Source organism: Canis lupus, chromosome 33 (assembly GCF_003254725.2).
Source record: "Canis lupus dingo isolate Sandy chromosome 33, ASM325472v2, whole genome shotgun sequence".
Lineage (NCBI taxonomy): Eukaryota > Metazoa > Chordata > Mammalia > Carnivora > Canidae > Canis > Canis lupus.
In genome coordinates, this window is record NC_064275.1 from 4,964,939 (window position 1) to 4,989,331 (window position 24,393).

The 24,393-nt window shown below is 35.3% G+C and overlaps 1 protein-coding gene across 17 annotated transcripts in view; it reads left to right on the forward strand.

The window, feature by feature from the left end:
• Window positions 1-24,393, forward strand: part of ARL6 (ADP ribosylation factor like GTPase 6) — a 62,106-nt gene that overhangs the window by 27,110 nt on the left and 10,603 nt on the right. For 2 of the 17 annotated variants that reach the window (XR_007407965.1, XR_007407964.1), the window contains 5 exons: window positions 1,445-1,574; window positions 5,782-5,837; window positions 10,920-11,113; window positions 14,469-14,693; window positions 16,718-17,332. Coding sequence is in view for 5 of the 17 variants with exons in the window: in XM_035710075.2 (XP_035565968.1) it covers window positions 1,445-1,574; window positions 5,782-5,837; window positions 10,920-10,945 (212 nt within the window). In the remaining 12 variants the exon portion in view is untranslated. Of the gene's footprint in view, window positions 1-1,444; window positions 1,575-5,781; window positions 5,838-6,423; window positions 6,740-10,919; window positions 14,327-14,468; window positions 15,655-16,717; window positions 17,333-17,723; window positions 17,930-19,099; window positions 20,614-24,393 lie in introns of those variants that run through there. The other 15 variants (XM_035710075.2, XM_035710076.2, XM_035710077.2 and 12 more) reach the window with 13 other exon arrangements.

Sequence of the window (24,393 nt, forward strand, 5' to 3'; positions counted from 1 at the left end):
TCCTAGGGGCCTCTCCTGTTGCCCATCGCCCCATTTGTGCATTCTCTCTCTCAAAAAAAAAAAAATAAAATCTTAAAAAAAAAGAAAAATGGGAAAAGAATAGGATAAGATAGTTCATAAAAAAAGAAATAGAAGCATCTTTTGAATATGTAGATAAATTCTTGATCTTTCTCAAAACAGAGTAAACACATTCTGATAGTAATTTTTACCTATCACAGGAAAGATCAGCAAGTTTGATAACAGTCTTTGGGCAAGGGCACTGGAAACATTTGTTCTTACATATTGTTATTGGTGTAGATTAACATAATTTTTATGCTTTAACCATCAACTCCTCGAATTTATCCTACAAACATACTGAGCATGTACAAAATTTGCTTTGTACACTTTTATTCATTTCAGCCTTGTTTATAGTTTTAAATATTGGCAACCATACAAATATATCTCCCTGGGTACTGATTAAACAAATTATGGTACCTGTACTAAAAGGCAGAATATTCTACAACTTTTCAAATAGTGAAGAAACTGCTCTTTATGTACTGGTATGGGACAGTCTCCAAGATACAAAATAAAGTGAAAAGCAAAAGATATGACACTGAATAGCCTGCTACTATTTGTATAAAAAATAATGTATAATAAGTGTTTGCACATATTTCTAAAAAGATGTCAAGAAATAGGTGATGCGAATTAAAACTCTTGTAGAGAGGACAAGTGGTTGGACTGGGACAAAAAGGAGGGAGATTCTTTTACTATATACCATTTTGTGTCTTCTGAATTTTGAACTATTATGTATTCAAAACAATGAAAAATGTTTCCAAAATTGTAACAAGGTAAAAATATCTTGTTAAAATATCTAGCCTGTTAGTTCTAAACTGTCACTAAAATCTGAAATTAAGATCTATTTTGTCTCCCTTCTACTTCCATTTGAAGTTTGCCTTGTTTCTATTGACAGTAAAAACAAAATGAAATAGTTGAGCCCTTTGTACTAAGTAACTACGTCTGAGTCCCATCTCCCACCTCACTGTTTTAAACTCCAACTAGGGAACCCTGGGTGGCGCAGCGGTTTAGCGCCTGCCTTTGGCCCAGGGCGCGATCCTGGAGACCCAGGATCGAGTCCCACGTCGGGCTCCTGGTACATGGAGCCTGCTTCTCCCTCTGCCTATGTCTCTGCCTCTCTCTTTCTGTGTGTGACTATCATAAACAAATAAAAATTAAAAAAAATAAATAAATAAACTCCAACTAGAGGGTAAATAGTCTTAAGAAATATTTTTTAAATTCTCATATCTTTCAAACACATGCTTGACAATGTGTGTCTTTAAATGTTTGCATATATGTGACACAAGAAAGAGGTGGTGGGAAAACAGTTTTAGTGAAATACAATTTGTAAGAATTTGAGGAAATGACCAAAAACCTGGAAATGTGATGATAGTCTTATTTTCTCTTTTAGATATTAAGCACCGCCGAATACCAATCTTATTCTTTGCAAACAAAATGGATCTTAGAGATGCAGTGACATCTGTAAAAGTGTCTCAGCTGCTGTGTTTAGAGAACATCAAAGATAAACCATGGCATATTTGGTAAAGTTTTATATTTACTTCTCATTATGTCATTCTGAAAAAAATCTCTGAGCTTGTGTTCTTTGCTAAGCTCACTGTGTAAGTCACCTAACTTGATAGGATGTAAGTTAAGGATTTAATTGTATACAATTGTAGCAGTGCAGGTATTCATGAATACATTTTTTTTTATTTTTTTACGTTTTTATTTATTTATGATAGTCACAGAGAGAGAGAGAGAGAGGCAGAGACACAGGCAGAGGGAGAAGCAGGCTCCATGCACCGGGAGCCTGACGTGGGATTCGATCCCGGATCTCCAGGATCGCGCCCTGGGCCAAAGGCAGGTGCCAAACCGCTGCGCCACCCAGGGATCCCCATGAATACATTATTGCTAAAACTTTTTCCAATCTTGGGGTACCTGCCGTGGCTCAGTCAGAGCATGTAGCTCTTGATCTTGGAGTCCTCGGTTTCAGCCCCACATTGGATGCAGCGATTACTTAAATAAATAAATCTTAAAACAACAACAACAAAATACCTTTTCAAATCTTTCTGAGAATGTAAAATATAAACAACTCTTTCAAAGGAAATTTTAACCCACTTATTCAGTTTCAGTCACACTGATTTCCTTCTGCACATTGAATCAGCCAACCACAATCCCATGTCAGAACTCCCTTTGTCTGAATCAGTCTCCAGAATAATTTTCCTGCCTTGCTATTATACTTCCTTCAGGAGAGAGACCTCTGATGATAACCCTCCAAAATAATGTTATATCTTATCTGCTATGTATCGTTTTTTTTTTTCCTTCATATTTTGCTGTATATTTCTATTGCCATGTCTTCTTTGGGTTTTGCTTATTTTATAGTGTATCTTCCTATACTAGTGCATAAGCAACATGAGAGCTAGAATTTTATCAGTTTTGTTTACTCTGTAACCCCTAAAATAACAATAGTACCAGGTACTTAGTATGTGCACAACAAATATTGGTTTATTTGAGTATATAGAAATATAAATATTAATTTTATTTAGATACACTAATAAAATCAGACTCTTCAGCAATTACTATCTGAAATTATACATTGTTTATTTGGAAAGCAACTTCTTATGGATATATTTAACTGTGGTGTGCCTTTCTGCAAAACATTGCAATAAGGATAACCAGAAATTATATATTAGATAGTATTTTAGTGCCTGCCTTATATTAATTTGAGCTTCCTTCTATCCACCTACTTACTTCCCTTTGCTGCAAGATGTCCTCTTGCCAATTTTCCCATTTTTCAAAGGGAAAGTCGTAACACAGAAGCATAGAAATGTACCATGTGTAGAAAGAGAAACAATATAAAACAAGGAGATACTACAGCTCAGTAAAGAACTTGTAGAGCTGATTTTGGTGCTGAAAAAGAAATCTCCTAGAAGAAAGCTTGAAAAAGCCCCTGAAAGGCTTCCGTGCTCAGGGCCACCACCACTTCTACCCAGGATTGAAACACTGCATATCTTGAGCAAAACTTTCCTTACTTTGCAATCAGAAGAAGAGTCAATTTTACTGTCTCTCGACTTAGAATTTGAGGTTCTATGATATTTGGTCAGTAAAGAAAGGAGGGATTTTAGGTAGAGAAGTATCTTAAGATAGAACCTTTGTATTTCTCTAAATTATACCTAAACTAGTAATATCTAAACCAGAATAATTTTAATTTTTGCACTGTATTAAGCATTGTGAATTTTGATAGAAAGTACAACATTAAGAAATATGGGCCTAAAAAAAGGAAATATGGGCCTAATTAATAAAAGATGCAGTCCTACTCTTAATTTTGAAATATAAATTAATTTTGCAAGTGGAAAAAATCTCTTTCTACTTAAAATAATCAGCAACTGAATTTTAACAGATTTCTTTATTCAAGTGTGATATCTAAATACCTCTCTAGGTGAGAGAAAAGGTAATGTTCTGATGCTATAAGGACGTAGAGTATTATATTGCCAGGTTCTGTATTTTCTGAGTAACTTATAGAAGAATGCCAAGTATTTCTTTGAAAGTTGTCTATAATTTTGATTCAATTCAAAGAATATCTCACTAAGAACTAATAGTGTTGTTAAACTTGTTTTTTTTATTTTTTGCTAATAAGTTCATTAAAGCATGTATAACATTGAAAATACGTGGGGCACCTGGGTGGCTCAGTCAGTTAAGCATCTGCCTTCAGCTTGGGTCATGATCCCAGAGTCCTGGGATCCACATCAGGCTCCCTGCTCAGAGAGGGGACTTTGCTTCTCCCTCTCCCTCTGCTGGCTCCCCCTGCTTGTGCTCTTTCTCTCTTTGTGTGTCAAATAATAAAATCTTTGAAAAAAAATTTTAAACACACTTTTCTGGGCAGCCCAGGTGGCTCAGCAGTTTAGCGCCACCTTCAGTCCAGGGAGTGATCTTGGGGACCCAGGATCGAGTCCCACGTTGGGCTGTCTGCATGGAGCCTGCTTCTCCCTCTGCCTCTCTCTCTCTCTGTGTCTCTCATGAATAAATAAATAAAATCTTTAAAAATAATAAATAAATAAATAAATAAATAAATAAATAAATAAATAAATAAATAAATGCAGCATGTTACAGAGATAAAATATGCTATCTCTCTTGCCTTAAGTATAAGTAAATTTAGCAGCAAATAGAGAAAAGATTATAGAGAAATGCAGCCTGGAAAATGTTTGTGGTTTATTTTTACTCATTGTACTGTAAAACATACAGCCAACGCTGATTTTTAGGGTCTGATTTTAATAATGTTCTTTTAAAAAAGTTCTTTGACGGAGTCCCATATACAATATGTATATGTATTTACTTATTTACCCTCTTGTGAGGGCAACAGATAACAAAATAGGTAGATAGATGTTAAAATACCAGCTGGCAGGATGAAGAAAAGTAAAGTAGGACAAGAAGAGAAAGAATAATGATAGGTGTTCTCTCTGTGAAATCTAATTATTGTTAGAGAGAAATTCACGCAAAATTTTGGAGAATAGGTTTCCAGACAGAGAGGCCTGCCAAGTTAAAAAGCTCTTAGATGAGAATGTGCCTGGTTTGCTCCCGGAAAAGCAAGAAGTCCAAGCTGGCTTGAATAGGGGGATCTAGAGGGAAATTGTAGGAGATGAGGCCATTGAGAAATAGCCAGGGACCATATCACATTGGTTCTGGTAGGACATGGTAAAAAGACTTTGGCTTTTATTCTAGTTACAGGTCTGATGATATATTCAAAAGGAAAGATAGAACATAAACATTCAGGACCTATTAGGAAAAAATGGAAGGTTTTTAGTATGGTACTGATGCCCCCAGTAAAGGGGATGCCCCCAGTAATTGGATTACTTGTTTGGGACTATAAGTGTATAATAAAAATCAAGACATTGATCTTTCTTGATTTAAGCATTTCAGTTACTGATGTTTTGCTACTGATAGGGATAATCTGTAATATGCTTTGGATAATTATGTATCATATGCTGTTGGTTTCTATTTTAAAATAATTTTATGATAAAGTCATATTTGTAATCTAATAAGTAATTCTTTGGAAGTAATTTCTGTTTTGATTAGAATCAAATTATTTTAGATAATTAGGTACATTTTTAAATCATGCACAGCACACTTAAAAGGAACTCTAATCATTCAGAAAATCTGTTTATTTATACTAGTTACTATCAGTCTATATCTGATAAAGATTATCTGATACTATCAAAATCATCTGCATTTTATTATTTTAGTTTCTTTAGCATTATCTTATAGATGCTAAAACTGAAGACAGTTAAATAACCTCTAGTTTCCTGAAGCCCGTGGATATGAGTAGGATTGAAATCTGAGATTTTTTTTTTTATTGTACCAGTTTACCAAAGTTATAATTACAGGTTTATACCTTATGGATATCAAATTCCATTTCAAATAAAGTCACTTCATCATGTGGCTAAATTACAACCTAAGACAACCATTTCTAATAAATAAATGTTATTGAGTCACTGGGGCTGGGCAAAGTAGAATAACTTTTTAGTGAGAATACTTTTCCAAATGTCTGTTATAAATCATGAATAAATTTCTCATGTCTCCTTTCTGAGCACTCAGACTTTTTTCCTATGTATATTCAGTTTCAGGGCTTAACCAGTTTTACTCAGATATATGTTACTAGACTATTAATTTGCCATCTAGCAAAATTGTAATTATTTATTCGTATGGTTCTATGAAGTAATGAAATGGATATGTTTCTTATGGATTTTATTTCAGTGCTAGTGATGCCATAAAAGGAGAAGGATTGCAAGAAGGTGTAGACTGGCTTCAAGGTACATCACAAAATACTATGCATCTGCAGTCTTTATTTCCATTCTATTCACATTTTTCTTTCCCTTTTTGCATTTCATTTTTATTATATCATTGCCTCTCTCCCTCTTGTTTCCATTTATTTCTGCTGTCAGAAAAAACAATCCAGTAAGTATCTAATACCTTGCTACCTTTACTTCTATTACATTTTTCTGACGGGTTTATTTAAATAAAATATTTGCATCTTTATAATCAATACACATGACAACTCTAGAAAATAATTTTATGACAACAAATTTCTGTCAGATCTAGTAAATAGAAGCACATTTGAAGTTTGGGATAATTTCAGGGCTTCCTGTCAATCATTAAAAATAAGTTTGCTTGGCATATGTCTTTTAAGAATCATGTTAAACTCTATGGCTCCATTTATACATGTTTACACAACTTTTAATACTCATTTAGTATTATAAATACTGGTATTGATGTTTTGTATATTGCAGTTTTGTTACTCATCAAAATAGTTATCATTAGTTGGTACAGGTTTATTATATCAAGGAATAAATTAAGGAATATCCTTTCCTCTAAGATTCCATTGTTTACTGACCATAGGAATGGCCTGAAGCAGTGACCTACACAGCAATAGACGTGAATGAAACCAAGTTCTGTAGGTCCTTTTTATTACAGGACCCTGAGAGTCAGGCTGAAAAATGTCCATTTGTGAGCAGAGCTGGGGATTATTCCTATCAGGAATCTGTCTGCCCTGAACTAGGGTAATTAACAAAATATTATTAATTCTAGCTGTAATCTTACAGCTACGGATTTATTTTTTTCTCTACTAACCCTTTAATGTCAGTTATGTGTAATTTTGTTTTATGCATATCCTGTTCAATCTAAAAATAGCCTGCTTGCCCATACATAAAGAGACTTGATACTTCGTTGGTTCAGAATATTAAATCTCCACCTGATAAATATTTTAATGTGTTATTAGTAAAATATGGTATTTTAATAAACTGCACAGACTGTTGTAGTATTTCTTTTGTTTCTGTGTAGACATCATGACATTTACCATTAAACTGCAAAAAATATTATAGTCATATTTTTCAATTAAGTAAAACATAATTGAGAACCTCTAACAGTTCTCAGAAGAACTGTTGGAATTTTTCTGAACACACATAGTTCTTAGATTGTGATAAAGAAGTGGTTTACACTTCTGATGATTTAATGGGACTTATTTCCACATAAAACAGATTAAGGAGCAGTGTTCTACAGAAGACCCCAGAAGCATATGTTAAGCCTTGATTTCTTATTTTACCAGTGCTTATTGCTCACAGTGAAGACACTGCATGGATAGAAACCCTACTATTGCTCATAAAAGCATAGTACCTATGAAAATAGGTTGATAAATTGTAGTTCTCCCTTCCTTTGTTGGGTATATTTTGTCTGTAATAATGAGGCCACTAGGTGTCAGTAACGATCCAACATCACGGTGCCACTTGCCAAGTCTGGTCTTCTTACCTAATTTTTGTGTCTTTGATCTTTCTGATTCATTATCTTTGTATCATCCTTTTTTTAAAGGAGGATACACTATTAGAAATGTTTTTGTGGGATCCCTGGGTGGCGCAGCAGTTTGGCGCCTGCCTTTGGCCCAGGGCGCGATCCTGGAGACCCGGGATCGAATCCCACGTCGGGCTCCCGGTGCATGGAGCCTGCTTCTCCCTCTGCCTGTGTCTCTGCCTCTCTCTCTCTCACTGTGTGCCTATCATAAATAAATAAAAAAAAATTAAAAAAAAAAAAAAGAAATGTTTTTGTGCCATTGCATTATCATGTTATTTTATGTAACCTTTAGAGCAGTTTTCTATGACCGGTTTCCCTATTTAAATAGAGAACACAATAATAATAAGCATTTGAGATTTTGAGTCTAGCAGATTTATTCTACACTTATTAACTAATTATTAACAATTATCTGTTTCTTATGAAAATAATTTTCATCATCTGTACAATTAAATGTCAAAAATTGTACAGATTAAATAAACACTGTTAAAGTGCCTAGTATAAGAAAAAAAAAAGCCCCAATAAGTGTCAAATTTACCATCTTACATAACTGCTCTCTATTTAGGAAAGGAGGAAACTTAACACAGATTAAAAAGTGTTATTAGCTTGATTTTGAATAAGAAATCCTTCATCTTTCCTGTGTAATAGTAAATAGTTTACATTTTAATTCTCCAGACTATCTCTCTGGATTTAAAAAGAGGTAAAAAACCTATTTTGCAAATTAGGTAGCAGTAAATAGGGAGACTAGTCCATGCTTATAACTATTAACTTATTACCTAGAGGTTTTTATGTAAATTTAACTGTGAAAGATATTCTAAATGTATCTCTTCATTTTGCTTCCAGAATTCTGAAATTTCCTACCATGCTAAACAACAAAGCTTCTGGTTCATTTTGGACCAATTTACTCTTACTATTTTAAGGTTGAAAATTTTTGAGTAAAATGTTAAATTACATTTTTTTGCCATGATTCCATTCTCTTTTGGAAGGATTCTCAATAATTACCTATATATTATAACCCAAAGATAAGAACTCCTGAGTAGACTTTGAAATATTTTTTAAAGTCACCAAAGAAACCATTGCAGAGGTGTAAGTTGTTTTCCAGGTCTGAAACTTTCAAATCAGATATTTATAAAAAGAAATCTTTCCACGTGATTAATGAAACGTACTCATTTTATCACTTTATATGGGAAAAGTTAATAATCCTCCCAAAGTTTTAATATAAGGCTTCTATAAACTATGTATATGGGAATTCTAATGAAAGATAGAGGACTGAACAGTTAATTCCATCCCCTTGTCGAATTTCACTAAGAGGACTTTTATTTAAAGACTTATCCCACAAGGGAAAAAAAAAAATAGTAGTGACAAAAATGGCAACCAAATTTAGAAGCTGAATGTCTGATGAATGTTGAATGACTTAAGAGATCTGAGAAAGGTGAATTCTGAACTAGCACTGAGGAAAGCTGGAAAGCATCCCACTTTATGTTGCAGATCCCCTCGAAGGCTCGGATATTGATGAAAAGTGGAAAGAAGGATGAAGTGGGCCTGAAAAGAGAACATAGTTATACTTTCTTGACCCCTCCCAAAAAAAGATTGAAGGTTCATTCTTGCAGAAAATCAGAGTATCTCTGGACTAGGGAACACCCAAGCACAGCTGTGTGGCAGTGCTGGTCTGAAAATGAGGAGTAACTGAAAGTTTTTATACCAAATAGTGTACTCCTCTTCTGCCTTCTACTTCTCCCAAAAGACACTGACAGTAGGAAAGATATAGAAAGTAATCTTAGAGGAACCAGACCAGTGAGAGAAAAGACCTAAAGGTATTAACATCAAAGATTCCCAAGAAGATGGTGTAGCTGTCTACACTAGAATAAAGACCACATTTGACAAGCCTCACACACATACTGAAATTTCAGTCAGCTTTGTAGTGTTCATTCATACTTATGAAAAGATGGCAAAGGCATTTGAGGATCAAAACATTATAAATTATGGAACATCAACAAACTAAATGAGCGGGTTAGAGGAAGTAGAATTCATTTAGGGAGAACATTTCAAAAAACCGTTAGAGTATCCTCAAAGAGATAAGATTACTTTCATGAATATGACCAGGCATACTACTTGTAAAGGACCAAAGGAAAAAAAAGTTCATAGAAAATAATAGAACAGATGAAATGGAAAATTCAATAAAAAGAAGATAAAATAGAAGCATTCACTCAGAAAGTAGAGCAAAAAGATAAAATTGGAAAGAAAAGAAAGTAGGAGGTCCAATATCCAAATAATAGGAATTTTAGAATGAGCAAAGAGAGAAAATAGAGGGGAGAAATTCCTCAAATAAATCAGTAAACAGTATTTTCCAGAACTGAAAGATGAGTTTTTAGTTGAAAGGTCTCTTGAAAGCCCAGTACAGCAAATGAAAATATTCCCACACCAAGGGTCACCGTTACTTAATTTAAACATTTAAGACAATGGAAGATTCTACAAGCTTTCTGGGAAGAAAATAAGTTTCATGTAAAAGATAAGCAAAAATAACATCAGACTTGTAAACATCAACATTCGGAACCTGTAAGATACTGGTCATTGCCTGGAAAAGTCCAAGGAGAAAACAATGGAATTATATGCTCAGGCAGTATCAGTGTATTTTGACTGTAGAATAAAGACATCTTCATCTATGTAACAGTCTCAAGAATGTACTTTCTATACCTTCTACTGAGGTAGCCATTGAGAGGTATACTCTTCAAAGACAAGGTAATAAGCCAAGAAGATAAAAAAATAGACCATGAAACAGGAAAACCAGTATAAGAGCATGTGGGAAGGATCCTAAGGACGATAATGAAAGATAATGAGTTCCTAGCATGATAATGAAAGATCTCATATGAAGATAGCTGGGCAAGCATGGGGAACAACTGGTCAGATTAGAGAGTTTTGGAAGACTCTAAGGGAGAGTTCTTCAGGAAAGTGAAATTCATAGGCTGTGTAATGTGCTTCATCATAATAAAGGTTTTCCCAGTGTGGGAGTAGTGAGATTGAATTAGTGTTAAGTACTTAAAATAATAATAATAAGCAGACAGGCAGGGTTGGAGAATGAGGCACAATTATTAAAAAAGGGAAAACAAAATGCAGAGGAGAGGGATACAACTGATCTCTGTGAATAGCATGTATGCAGTCATCATATCGATGACAAGATTACTATGGTAGAAGAATGAGAGCGCTGAAAGCATAATGGGGGTGTCCGGGCAGCAGCGAAGGAACTAATAATTCAAAAAGTAATAATAAAAGTGTATTATTTAGAGATACAGAGGTAAATCTCCTAAGAGAGGTTAGAAGTGATTGCCTCTGAAAGATTAAAGAAGATGAGACAAGGGTCTGCTAGTAGACTAGTTGACTTAACTTTGTGCATGTACTATGATAAAAACAAAAACTACAGTGTGTTTGTGCTTTAAACAAAAACAGGTAGACTGCATAGGCGTCTACTCTGTTTTTATAGATTTATCATGGATTACTTTAGAAAATGGATTTTGTCTGTGGAGACTGATAGTTTTTTGTTCGTTTTTTGTTATCAGATCAGATCCAGGCTGTGAAGACATGAAAAGATAGTATTTGGAAACTTCAACAATTTTCAATTCAAGGAATGTATCTTAAGGCAACTGAATACTTCAAATTTTTTAAAAGATGTTTGTGCATCTAAGAATACTTAATAATCTTCTGCTTGCATTTATGGACTCTGAATGAGCTTTTTAAGAACATAGGACTTCAGGTATTCTAATGTGACCATTAATTATATTAAAACTAAATATTTCCTCAGAAGGGCTCCTTCCCCAGAATTATCAACTTCTCGGTAGAAGTCTACATTTGATTGTAATTAGAATATTTAAAGTCAGAGTTATAAGCCATCTCAATATCGCATCATGATTTCTAATACCTTTAGTGTATTTTATTTTTTAAATTATCTTCTAAAATTTAGTTAATGGTATGACTTTGCAGTATGATTGTGCTTGGAAAAAGAGCTTTAAATATTTATAAGGGACCATGGATAATTAATATATATACATAAAATTTTTACTATGTGTGATTATCAATAAAACATGCAGTGTACCAACTAGTGTACTTTGTTTACACTGAAAAGAATAATGCTATGTCAACGTAATATTTAGTGTTTTACAGTCAAGCATTTGTAAATTATCTGAGACCAAGTTAAGCTGAATTTATTTATCCAGTGAATGTGTATTAAAACTCTCTGTACCTATACTACTTGGCATTGTCCTAGTCAATGGTGATACAAGGTAAATAAGATATATTATTTATCCTTAGAGAACTTAAAATGTAATGAGGGTTAATTTGAGAACCTTTTCATACATAGCATCTAATTTTATTTCATTGGCTAAATGATTATCTTGCATTTTAAAATTAAGAGGTATAAAAATGAATGTGATTCTTCAATAATTATTTTAACTGACTTCTTGTTTCTTTCTTTAAAATGTCTCCAATTACTATAGCACTTTGTTAAAATAGATTGTGACTCACCAAAATATGTTTTCCCTGAGCAAAAATTGCTACAAAAATGTCCTTTAGAATTTTAGACACATCTCAGGCATCTACTCTGTGCAAATTGTGTTAGTTCTCAAAACTTAGAGGCCACTTTTAATTGTGAACTCTGAATAGAAGATTTCATTTTAAATTAACCACTAGAAAAGAATATACAGAGCAATGGTGTCAATCCTGAAAAACATTGCATATAAAGAACTGTAGTGTACAATATATAACATTTTAAACGTCCTTAGCTGTGAAAATGATAAAAACAGGAGGCAAAGGGCACCTGGGTGACTCAGTCGGTTGAGCATATGCCTTTGGCTTGGGTCATAGTCCCGGAATCCTGGGATGGAGCCCTGCATCAGGCTCCCTGCTTCTCCCTCTCCTCCCTACTCATGCTCTCTCGCTATGTCTCTCTCTCAAATAAATAAACTATTTAAAAAATTTTTAAAAACAGGAGGCAAAAGGTAAGTGAGTAATAGGGGTGTGTTATGGTAACTGTGGTACTGGTACATGTCCTAGAGATTTGAATAAAATCATTTTAAAACTACAGTAAAATTCTATAAATCAGTTTCAGTCCAGGAATCCCAATGGTTTAGAATTGGGGAAATTAAAAGTTATCCAGAATATCTTAATAGTCCAGCATTTTATTTTAGCTAGCTTGCAAGCCTCTCGTAAATTGTTTGGATGAGGGGTCCACCTGGGTGGCTCAGTTGTTGAGCATCTGCCTTTGGCTCAGGTCATGATCCCAGGGTCCTGGGATCAAGTCCCACATTGGGCTCCCTACATGGAGCCTGCTTCTCCCTCTGCCTATGTCTCTGCCTCTCTGTGTGTCTCTCATGAATGAATAACTTAGAAAAAAATTGTTTTGATGAGGATACAAAGTGAGATTCTTATTAGGGTTGCCTCGAATATAAAAAGGACATAAAAACACTGAATGTAGTTTAACAAAATACTTATATGCTGTAGTTTAGGAAGATAGGATAGTTTAGGAGGATGGAGAAAGGGTATATTAGAATTCAAATCTTCATCTACCATCATCGTCATCATCATCATAATAGCTGTCGCTATATGAACACTGTATTTTGAGCTAGATATTTTCACACATACTAGATTTTGCATTATTTAATTCTCACATTAAACTTGTGTGATAAAGGTAGGTTTTATTATTTGTTTTATAGACAAGGAAACAGAGACCTGAAAAAGTCATTTGCAGAATGTCACTGCTAAATGCTGGTGCTGGGATTTAGAACCAAACCATCTGTTTAGGATAGATGGATTCAAGAGAAAAGAGTATTATAATATTAGAAATACAGAGCTACCTGCCATAAGGATAACTAAAAGGACTGAAAAGGCTCTCATCGGAGTGGGAGACCAGGATGGGGTAGGAAAGTCAGAAAAGTGACTACTTTTTTGTTTTGTTTTTAATTTTTACTTGTTTTCAGTCTCTGAACACTTCAGATTTTCAACTCTGGGCATAAATGACTAATAAAAATAACTATTAAAACTATGTTGATACTAAATTAATTAATATTCCACAAACTACAGTAATTCACACCTATGTAAACATTTAAAAGAAAGCAAAGTACTGACTTTTTCCTTAGTTTCTGTGATCTCCAAATCTAGTTTATACTCCATAAATATCTATTCTGTTTTACATTTTCTTTTTTTTTTTTTTAATTTTTTTTTCATTTATTTATGATAGTCACACAGAGAGAGAGAGAGAGAGAGGCAGAGACATAGGCAGAGGGAGAAGCAGGCTCCATGCACCGGGAGCCTGACGTGGGATTCGATCCCGGGTCTCCAGGATCGCGCCCTGGGCCAAAGGCAGGCGCCAAACCGCTGCGCCACCCAGGGATCCCTGTTTTACATTTTCACGTGAAGATTATTACGTAGAAGCACATTGGGCTACAGGATGCCATAAAAGCATGTATAAGCTGAGTTTATTGCATTTGTATTTAACGTAGTATACAATTAAAATTTATTGCATTAAAGCTCAAGCAAATGTTTTTTCATGTTTAGACATCACTCTGTTAGAAAGTTCAATTCATTAAGCTCTACATTTCAATATAAATATTTTGTAAAGTGTCAAAACTTATTGTATGTATTGTGTTTAAATATTTATATTTGGCCCTATGTGTCTTGTAAATCACAAAAGAGCAGAGTTTTAATATTTGTTTTTCATTTATTGGTTGTCTGTTAAAAATTGTGAATTATTTTTTGATTGCTAATGTTATTTTTTTCCTTTGGAATTTTTGGCATAACACGTGATTTCCATAAATATGAAATTACTCTTGAGAATACTTAAGGCAAATACATCCTGCTTATAACTCTGGTACATTAAAATGCTATAGCATTTTAACTGTGCATATTTTCTGCTGATTATTCTCTTAGTTCTTAGTTTAAAAAATAAATAAAACTGATTAAATATTCACTTAAATGGATTTAAAATAGATTTGTCCATTTCTGTGACTGGAAAAGAATACTATAATAGAAAATTAGTGACTGTGGGGTTTTTTTTTTTTTTTTGTGATTGTGTTTAATTGAATGTTTCAGGTAACTCAGTTATTTTATTTTCATAGTGAATCTTTCTCATTAAGGATGCTCCTGCTGGGATTTACAAGGGACTGCCTCAGAACCGTTACTGATTCTTCCTTCTGATCACTCGATTTTAATGCCACACATGGAGTTTCATCAACATATAGTGCTAAACCTTTTCTGGTGATTTAGAATAAACCAAGAGGGACAAATTAAATCCTTTTCGAAATTTGAAGTCACCAAGTAATGCTACTGGTCATAGAGAAATAGTAGGTATTTTGAAAACGAAATTTGGTTAGATATGAGTAGTAATAAACATTTTTGTAGCTTTTACTATGTGCCAGGAACTTTCTAAGCACCTTACATATATTAATTCATTTAACCATCTTGACTTCCTACCTCTCTTGTATAGTTCATTTGTCAGCAAACTACCAATCTGGCTCTAGATGTCCCTTGAGCTAATAATTTTATATTTTTAATGGATTAATTAAGAAAAAAAAAGGAGCAACATATACTGTAATGTGGTCCACAATAGTGTTTACTGTCTGGGGCTGCACATAAAAACTGTCAACTCCTGTTAGGATGCAAATAAACAGAGGACCCTGGATTTTAAGCCTAAACTATCTGGTTCCAGAACCTATGTTCTTAACATCTATGAGGTCTGTCAAAAAACTAAAGATTTTCTAAAATGGAATAGATTCAAATGCCTATAAAGTAATACTCTTTGAAATCTTTTTTTCTCCCTTGGTAAGATTGATGCCCTGGCCTTCTGAAGTCTTTTTCCTTCCTTTTCTTTAAATGAGTAGCAACACACTGGACAGATTCTGAAACATCAGACATGTTAATATTTTAAAGATGTATTTATTCATTTGAGAGAGAGAGGGAAAGAGAGAGCGTGCACATGAATTGGGGAGGAGAAAAAGTAGAGGGGGAGAGAGTCCTAAATGGACTCCATGCTGAGCGTGGAGGCCAATGCAGGGCTCAGTCTCACCACCCTGAGATCACAACCTGAGCTAACTCAAGAGTCAGACGCTTAAACCACTGAGCCACCCAAGTGCCCCTGGGCATGTTGGTATTTTAAAATAAAACCACACACACAGGTTATCCCCAAGCATGTGGCTTCAACCTCCAGATTTCCCAGTGACTTTTGCTGATATTTTGACATAAAGGATAACTAATGTTGATGTCTTAAAATATATATGGTAAAATGTGGAAATATTTATAATTCAATTTGTGGATATGTGGGTTATTTTTTTTTTAAGATTTATTTATTTTTAGAGCATGAGTCAGGCGATAGGCAAAAGGAGAGGTAGGGAAAGAATCTCAAGCAGACTCCGACCAAGCAGGGAGCCCAACATGGTGCTCAGTCCCCATGACCCATGAGATCATGACCTGAGCTGAAGTCAGGAGTTGGACACTTAACTGATTAAGCCACCCAGGCTACCGATGGATATACATTTCAAGTTAAGTGACCACAATTAACAACTATAGCTAAAAATATTTTCTTATAAACTTCATGGTTATGCCTCCATGTGCTAAATTTTCACCGTGTGACTGGTGATATGGCATATATCCACAAAGGATGAGGCCCCAAATTAGTTTCTCTCTCTCTCTCTCTCTCTCTCTCTCTCTCTCTCTCTCACACACACACACACACACACACACACACACACACACACATTCTCTCTTATTTTCTAATCATAGAAAGATTGAGAAATACCCACTTACTATGGAGAGGAAGTCTCAGGCTTGTTCTAGTCTCAAGAAAGAACTGTAGTCTATTTCTTAAGTTTATGCTCATTTCCCATGTAGAAAAGTTCTGTGTTGAGTACTGAGTATTTCTGCTTGTTATATCTCTTTTGGAAAAGCTTATAAATTCTTCCAAGTATTTTATGAAATACCTTAATGTAGTAAACTATTAATCTTTCTATCAATAGGTCCCTACAGTAAAATAGTATTCAAACAGCAACTATGGTTAGGAACCCTGCAATTATATTTCTTTTTAATGTATCAGCAGAATTACTAGCACTGTAAAGAAGACCTTATTTTAGGCTTAAAGATTATACGGTACTCTGTGTTTAACTTAATTACATTCTTATTTTTATTAAATATATTTATATATATTTATATGTCTTATGTATTTTACCTCCCAGAAACAAACTGAAAAAAAGTAGCTACATCCTAGGGTGGCTTTATAACAAAATGAAAAACCATAACACTAGAGTGTCTTATTCTAAGGAAACCTTGAGATTATTCAATTAATTGATTTTCTTTTCATCTTTTTTTCTTTTAGCCCTACTTCAAATTGTTTTTCAAGAGACCTGAATATCAGTATACATGCATTTACTGAGATAATCCTCTAATCAACTCCAAGCAGAAAAAATGTGTAGTGTATCTACAAGCGTAAACTTTAATTATAAAGAAAGGACCCAAATCTCTGATTTCTTACAGAGAATAATAGTATGGAGTGGGAGGGGGCAGTGGTGCCCTGGATAAAAGTCTGATCTGGGCTAACTTTCAGAAAAATGATTTCAGATTGCTTCCAAATCTGTGTAGACATCAATGGATAGATGGCTTATGGTACAGTTGCTTGCTCCATAAGCTCAGGCCATAGCCTGGAAGCCAGAAAATGAACACATAATGAATTGATAGGTTCTGCATAGTAAGAAGGCTCTTTACAGCCTATATTATATTTTTAAAAATGATTTTGTTTTCCTCAAAATTATTCTAGACTTTTATATTTTTAAAAATGATTTTGTTTTCCTCAAAATTATTCTAGACTTTGGCTCTATTCATTTACTTTAGGGAGGTGTGCATGAGCTTCATTTGGAAGGGCAGCAATTGTGCTTTGAATGTTTGATCTTTAATTGAGGAAGCTCAATAAATCCTTTATTTCATCTTTTTTGCACATCTTGGTCACTCTTGTTTTAAATATCCACTCACCATCCAAGATCCTGTTCTCTGATTTCTATCTTAAATGTTTTCTAAACAGATATATTAGTTTTTAGGGTTCTCTGTGGAAAGTCTTAACATATTCTATTAAACTGAACCATATGATATTGCCATTTTGTAGGCACAGAGCAGGTGAATGATAGCACTTTCACATGGTTCAGTTGAGACCACCTGGAAACTTCCAAATGGTACATTTGTTCAGTAAGGGCCAAAGAAATTCACTGGGAATAACTAGGTAGCTAGAACCCAGCCTAGTACAGAAAGAACCCATGGTGAAAAATATCATGACACTTTGTAGTTCCATGTCTAAAACTATGCAAGTAATCTGACAGATTTTTTTTTTAAAGGTTTTTACTTATTTGAGAGAGTGTGCGAGAGAGAGCATGGTTGGGGAGAGGGGCAGAAGGAGAGGAAGAAGCAGACTCCATGCTGAGCAGAGAGCCCAAAGCAGGGCTCCATCCCAGGACTCTGAGATCATGACCCAACCCTGAGACAGAAGTGTAACTGAGCCACCCGGGCATCACAACCTGACAGTTTTCTTAACTTTTTTAAGGTATTGTTTCAGACGTGTTTTAGACATTTAGACATTTCAGATTCTCTCAGGCTCACTCTCTTGTTCCTGCCTCTGCTTACAGGTTCCAGTCATCATATGTAGGTACAATTTGACAGTGCCCCACATCCCTCATTTCCTGTTTCAGAGCTTCCTATTTTTGCGCCCATTCCCTCGCCACTACCATTCCAAAACATACATAACCCAGCAGGGAAACCACTGGCCTCTTTCCATATTCCCTGTTCATCACGGACAGTCTTGTGACACTCTGTACAGCTTCTGGGATGATTGCTCCAAATCTAATAATTAGTCACATTTAGTGGTCGGCTCACTAACACCTCAGATCGCTTCTCCTTACCTGCTTCATTATTCTTTTCCCATAACTTTACTCCCCAATAAAGTAATAACACACCATTCCTCTGCCTCGACAATTCTTTCTGAGGAACCCAGACTATGTCCAATACTGTTCTCAAATTTTGATCAGAGTCACCTTTGGTAAAATACATGGACTGAAGTTTGAGAAGCACTACACTTTTAAAATAGACTTTATTTTTAGAGTGGATTTAAGTTTACAGCAAACGGAGTAGAAAATCAGAGATTTCTCACCTACTCCCACCTCCACGTAGTCTCCCCCACTATCCACATCCCATAGCCCTAGGCTTTGAAGAACATAAAAGCCAATCTCAAATAAGCATAGTGATAGGTGATTAAAAGCAATCTTGGAAGGGAATGCCTGGGGTGGCTCAATCAACTGAGCGTCCAACTCTTGATTTTAGATTAGGTCATGATCCTCGGGGTCATGAGATCATCCGCGCTCAGTGAGGAGTCCCCTTGAGATTCTCTCTTCCTCCCTCTCTGCCCCTATGCCTGCTGACAAGTGCATGAGCTCTCCCTCTCTCTCTTTCTCTCTATCTCTAAAATGAATAAATAAATCTTAAAAAAATAAAGCTACCTTGGAAGTTCTACTTCTGGGTAAGTTGAAGTAAGCATACTCCACCCTATCCCCCCTCTGAATACAATGGTAAAACCTGCATAGACCAGCTATTTGAATGCATGGACAGCTACTTGAGGACTGAGAAGTAAATAGGAAAATTGAAGAAGACTAATATTTTAATGTGCCACCAGCCAGCAGTGACTGTTCCTTTTTTTTTTTTTTTTTTTTTCTTTCCTAAGGTGTCCCCACTACCTGGGCTTAAAGCTGCTTAAAACCCAGAATTGAGCATCTGTTCAGACAGAGCTCCAGGAGAAGTTCCAGCTCAAAGAGTGGGAAGGAGTTTGCTAATGATCAGCAAAACACAAGGAAATACTGCATTCTTTTCTATACTTTGTTGTGCATGAACCCTTAACCAATCTCAAGTATTCAACAGCAACAACAATAGCAACAGTGGCAGTGGGGAACTCACAGCTAAAATTCTGAAGAAGGGGACCCGCCTTCTACAGAATCCTCATGGTCCCAAAAAGTTGTGGTAAATGCTCATTCCTTTTGTTCTATTTTCCCACCCCTTGGCCCCAGGCAAGGGCACACTCGAAGAGTATGACAGAGTAGAGTACATAAAGCATCAGCTTTCTAGCTGGCAGATCAAAAAAGGGAGCTGCAGAGAACTGGAAAGTACAAGGGAGATTGGGAGAGGTAGGAGATGGGCAACACGACTCCATAAAGTTGTTTGTGGACTCTCAGCCTTAACCTCAGTGTGGATGGTGGGTCTGAGTGTGGGTCTGAGGATAAATAATGCGTAGACTTTGAGAACCAAACTATAGGATAGACTATGACCCAAATTCTAGATTGGCCACTGGGTAGCATATACTTGGACTACACCTGAATAAAAACCACAAAAGTTTTTGAAAACAGAAATAACTAATTGATTGCTATGAGGCTGGTTAAAACTATTGGCCTGAATGCAACCAGGTTGAATGTTTAAAACAAAATGATTAACAGTCTCCATGGAATTTAAGTAATGCTCAGACTCTCATAATATATGAAATGTCCAGGATACAATGCAAAATTACTAAGTATACAAAAGCCAGGAAAACATTCACCTGGAAAGAGATAAAGCAGCTGATGCCAATGCCGAAGTAACACAGTCATTGAAGTTATCCAACATATTTACCTAACTTCAAAACAGCTATTATAAAAATGCCCAAAGTTGAGATGAACATTCTTGAAACAAATGGGGAAATAAAAAGTCTCAGTATAGAACCAGAGAATATAACAACAAAGATGAGTGAACATTTTAAAATTGAGACATAACAATAACTGAAATAAAAACTCACTGGACAGATTCAATTAAAGAATAAAAACTATATTGATTTCTTTTTGTTGTCTGGTTGCCGTGGCCTAGACTTCCAATACTCTGTTAAATTGAAATGGTGCAAGTGCACATCCTTGCCTTGTTCCTGACCTTCGGGGAAAAGCTCTCAGTTTTTCTCCATTGAAGATGATATCAGCTGTGGGTTTTCCACATCAATAAAGGCCATACCTTTATTATTTTATGTTGAGGTATATTTCCTCTAAACCCACTTTGTTGAGGGTTTTTCATGAATGGATGTTGTACTTTGTCAAATGATTTTTCTGATTTTATTGAAATGATCATGTTTATTATTATCTTACTGATGTGATGTGTGCATTTGATTTGCAAATACTGAGGATCCTTGCAACCCAGGAATAAATCCCACTTGATCATGGTGAATGATTTTTTTTTAATGTATTATTAAATTCAGTGTGCTAGTATTTTGAGGATTTTTGCATCTATATTCATCAGGGAGATGGTCCTGTAGTTCTTTTTTTTTTTTTTTTTTTTTTTATTTATGATAGTCACACACAGAGAGAGAGAGAGGCAGAGACACAGAGGGTGCAGGCTCCATGCACCGGGAGCTCGATGTGGGATTCGATCCCGGGTCTCCAGGATCTCGCCCTGGGCCAAAGGCAGGCGCCAAACCGCTGCGCCACCCAGGGATCCCCGCTGTAGTTCTATTTAGTGGTATCTTTATCTAATTTTGGTATCAGGATAATGCTGGCCTTATAGAATGAATTTGGAAGTTTTCCTTCTTTTTCAACTTTTTTTGACTACTTTGAGAAGAATCCGTATTTATTCTTCTTTGAATGTTTGGTAGAGTTCCCCTAGGAAGCCATCTGTTCTTGTACTTTTCTTTGTTGGGAGTTGATTACTGATTCAATTTCTTGACTGGTTATCAGTCTGTTCAAATTTTCTGTTTTTTCATGTTTCAGTTTGGTAGTTTATATGTTCCTGGGAATTTATCCATTTCTTCTAGGCTGTCCAATTTGTTACCATGTAGTTTTTTATAATATTCTCTTAAAATTGTATTTCTGTGGTATTGGTTGTTATTTCTCCTCTCTCCTTTGTGACTTTATTTGAGTCCTTTCTCTTTTGTTCTTGATAAATGTGGCTAGAGGTTTATCAATTTTACGGGCTCTTTTAAACCAGCTCCTGATTTCGTTGATCTGTTCTATTGGATTTTTTTAGTTTGTATATTATTGGTTCCTGCGCTAATCTCTATTACTTCCTTCCCTTTGCTCATTTTAGGTTTTGTTTGTTCTTTTCCTAGCTCCTTTAGATACTACGTTAGGTTTGACATTTTTCTTGCTTCTTCAGATACGCCTGTATTGCTATAAATTTTCCTCTTAAAACTGCTTTTGTGCAGTGCCTGGGTGGCTCAGTCAGTTAAGCATTTCACTCTTGATTTCAGGTCATGTCATGATCTTAGAGTAGTAAGATCAAGCCCTGAGTCAGGCTCCATGCTGGTTGTGGAGCCTGCTTAGTATTCTCTCCCTCTTTTCCTCTATCCAGCCCCTCCCTACCAGCTCACTCTCTCTTAAAAAAAGAGGAACGAACAACGAATGAACAAATGAACTGCTTTTACTGCATCTCAGAGGTTTGAACCATTGTGTTTTCATTTTCATTTGTTTCCATGTACTCTATATATGTGTGGTCTTTCCAGATTTTTTCTTGGGGTTGACTTCTAGTTTTATAGCATGTGGTCAGAAAAGATACATGGTATGACTTTGATCTTGAATTTGTTGAGGCTGGTTTTGTGGGATACTATGTGATCTATTCAGGAGAATGTTCCATGTGCACTTGAAAAGAATGTGTATTCTATTTTAGGATGGAATATTCTGAAGATATCTGTTAAATTCATCTGTTCTGTGTGTCATTCAAAGCCAGTATTTCCTTGTTGATTTTCTGCTTAGATGATCTGTCCATTGATATAAGTGGAATAATACAGATAAGGGAGGAAGTAAGGGTAAGGAGAAAAAAAACTTTTACTATTTGCAGATGTCATGATAACTAGAAAACCCAATAGACTCCACCAGAAAACTGTTGGAACTGATAACCAAATTCAGTAAAGTTGCAGGATATAAAATGAATGTAGAGAAATCTGTTGCATTTCTACACACCAATAATGAAATATCAGAAAGAGAAATTAACGAAACAATCCCATTTACAATTGTATCAAAAATAATAAGATACCTAGGAATAAACCTAACCAAAGAGGTGTAAGAGGTGTACTCTGGAAACTTAAAACACTGATGAAAAAATGGAAGATGACACATAGAAGTGGAAAGGTATCTCATGCCCATGGATTGAAAGAACAAATATTGTTAAAATATCTATACTATCCAAAGCAGTCTACACATTTAATGCAATCCCTGTCAAAATAGCAACAGCATTTTTCACAAAACTAGAATAAATAATTCTAAAGTTTGTATGGAACCAGAAGAGACCCTGAATAGCGAAAGCAGTCTCAAAAAAGAAAAAACTGGAGGCATCACAATTCTGGACTTCAAATTATACTACAAAGTTATAGTCATCAGCATAATATGGTACTGGCACAAAAATAGACACATAGATCAATGGAACAGAATAGAAAATCCCGATATAAACCCATAACTATATGGTCAATTAATCTTCAAAAAAGAATATATAATGGGAAAAAGGCAGTCTCTTCAACAAATGGTAGGGAAACTGGACAGCAAAAAGCAAAAGAAAGAAAAATGGACCACTTTCCTATACCATACACAAAAGCACATTCAAAATGGATTAAAAACCTAAAAGTGAGACCTGAAATTAAATTAAATCCTAGAACACAAGCAGTAAGTTCTTTGACATAGCCGTAGCAACTTCTTTCTAGATATGTCTCCAGACTCAAGGGAAACAAAAGCAAAAATAAACTATTGGGACTATATCAAAATACAAAGCTTCTGCACAGTGAAGGAAACCACCAACAAAACTAAAAAGGCAACCTATGGAATGGGAGAAAATACTTGCAAATAATATGCCCAATAATGCATTAGACGCTTGAGAAATGCTCATCATCACTTACCATCAGGGGAGTGCAAATAAAATTACAATGACATATATCACCTCACACCTTTCAGAAAAGCTAAAATCAACACAAGGAACAATTGGTGTTGGCAAGAATGTGGAGAAAAAGGAGCCCTTTTACACTGTTAGTGGGAATGCAAACTGGTACAGCCATGGTGGAAAACAGTATGGAGTTTCCTCAAAAAGTTAAAAATAGAGCTACCCTGTAATCCAGCAGTTGCACTACTGAGTACCAAAGAATACAAGAACACTAATTCGAGAGATAATGTGCACCCCTATGTTTATAACATCATTGTTTATAATAGCCAAGATATGGAAGCAGCCCAAGTGTCCCATCAGTAAAGATGTGTATGTGTGTGTGTGTGTGTGTGTATACACACACACAATGAAATACTATTCAGCCATAAAATGAATGAAATCTTGTCATTTACAGCAATACAGATGGAGCCAGAGAGTATTATACTAAGTGAAATAAGTCAGTCAGAGAAAGACATACCATACAGTTTCACCCATATGTGGAATTTAAGAAACAAAACAAATGAGCAAAGGGAAATAGAGAGCAATGAAAAAACAGACTCTTAATTATAGAAAACAAACTGGTGGTTACTAGAGGGGAAGAGTATAGGGGGTAGGGTTAAATAGGTGATGGGGATTAAGGAGTCACTTATGATGAGCACTGGGTGATATATGGAACTGTTGAGTCACTGTATTGTACACCTGAAACTAATACAACACTGTCAACTATAGTGGAATGTAAATAAAAACTTAAAGGGTGCCTTGGTGCTTCAGTCAGTTAAGCATCTGCCTTCAGCTCAGGTCATGATCTCAAGGTCCTGGGATCAAGCCCTGAGTCAGGCTCCCTATTCAGAGGGGAGTCTACTTCTCCCTCTCCCTCGGCTCCCCCCTACCCTGTCTCATGCTTGCTCTCTCTCAAATAAAATTTTAAATTAATAAAAAAGAAAAACATATCAAAAGGACAGAGGAAAGATGCTAAGAATGTGAAGGTAGATTAATATCATCCAATTTGAATAACGGGAAAAGAAGATTGAATTAAAAAAAAAATGAAGAGAAGATTATGGACCTATAGAACATCATCAAAAAGTCCACTGTCAAGTAAGTATTATC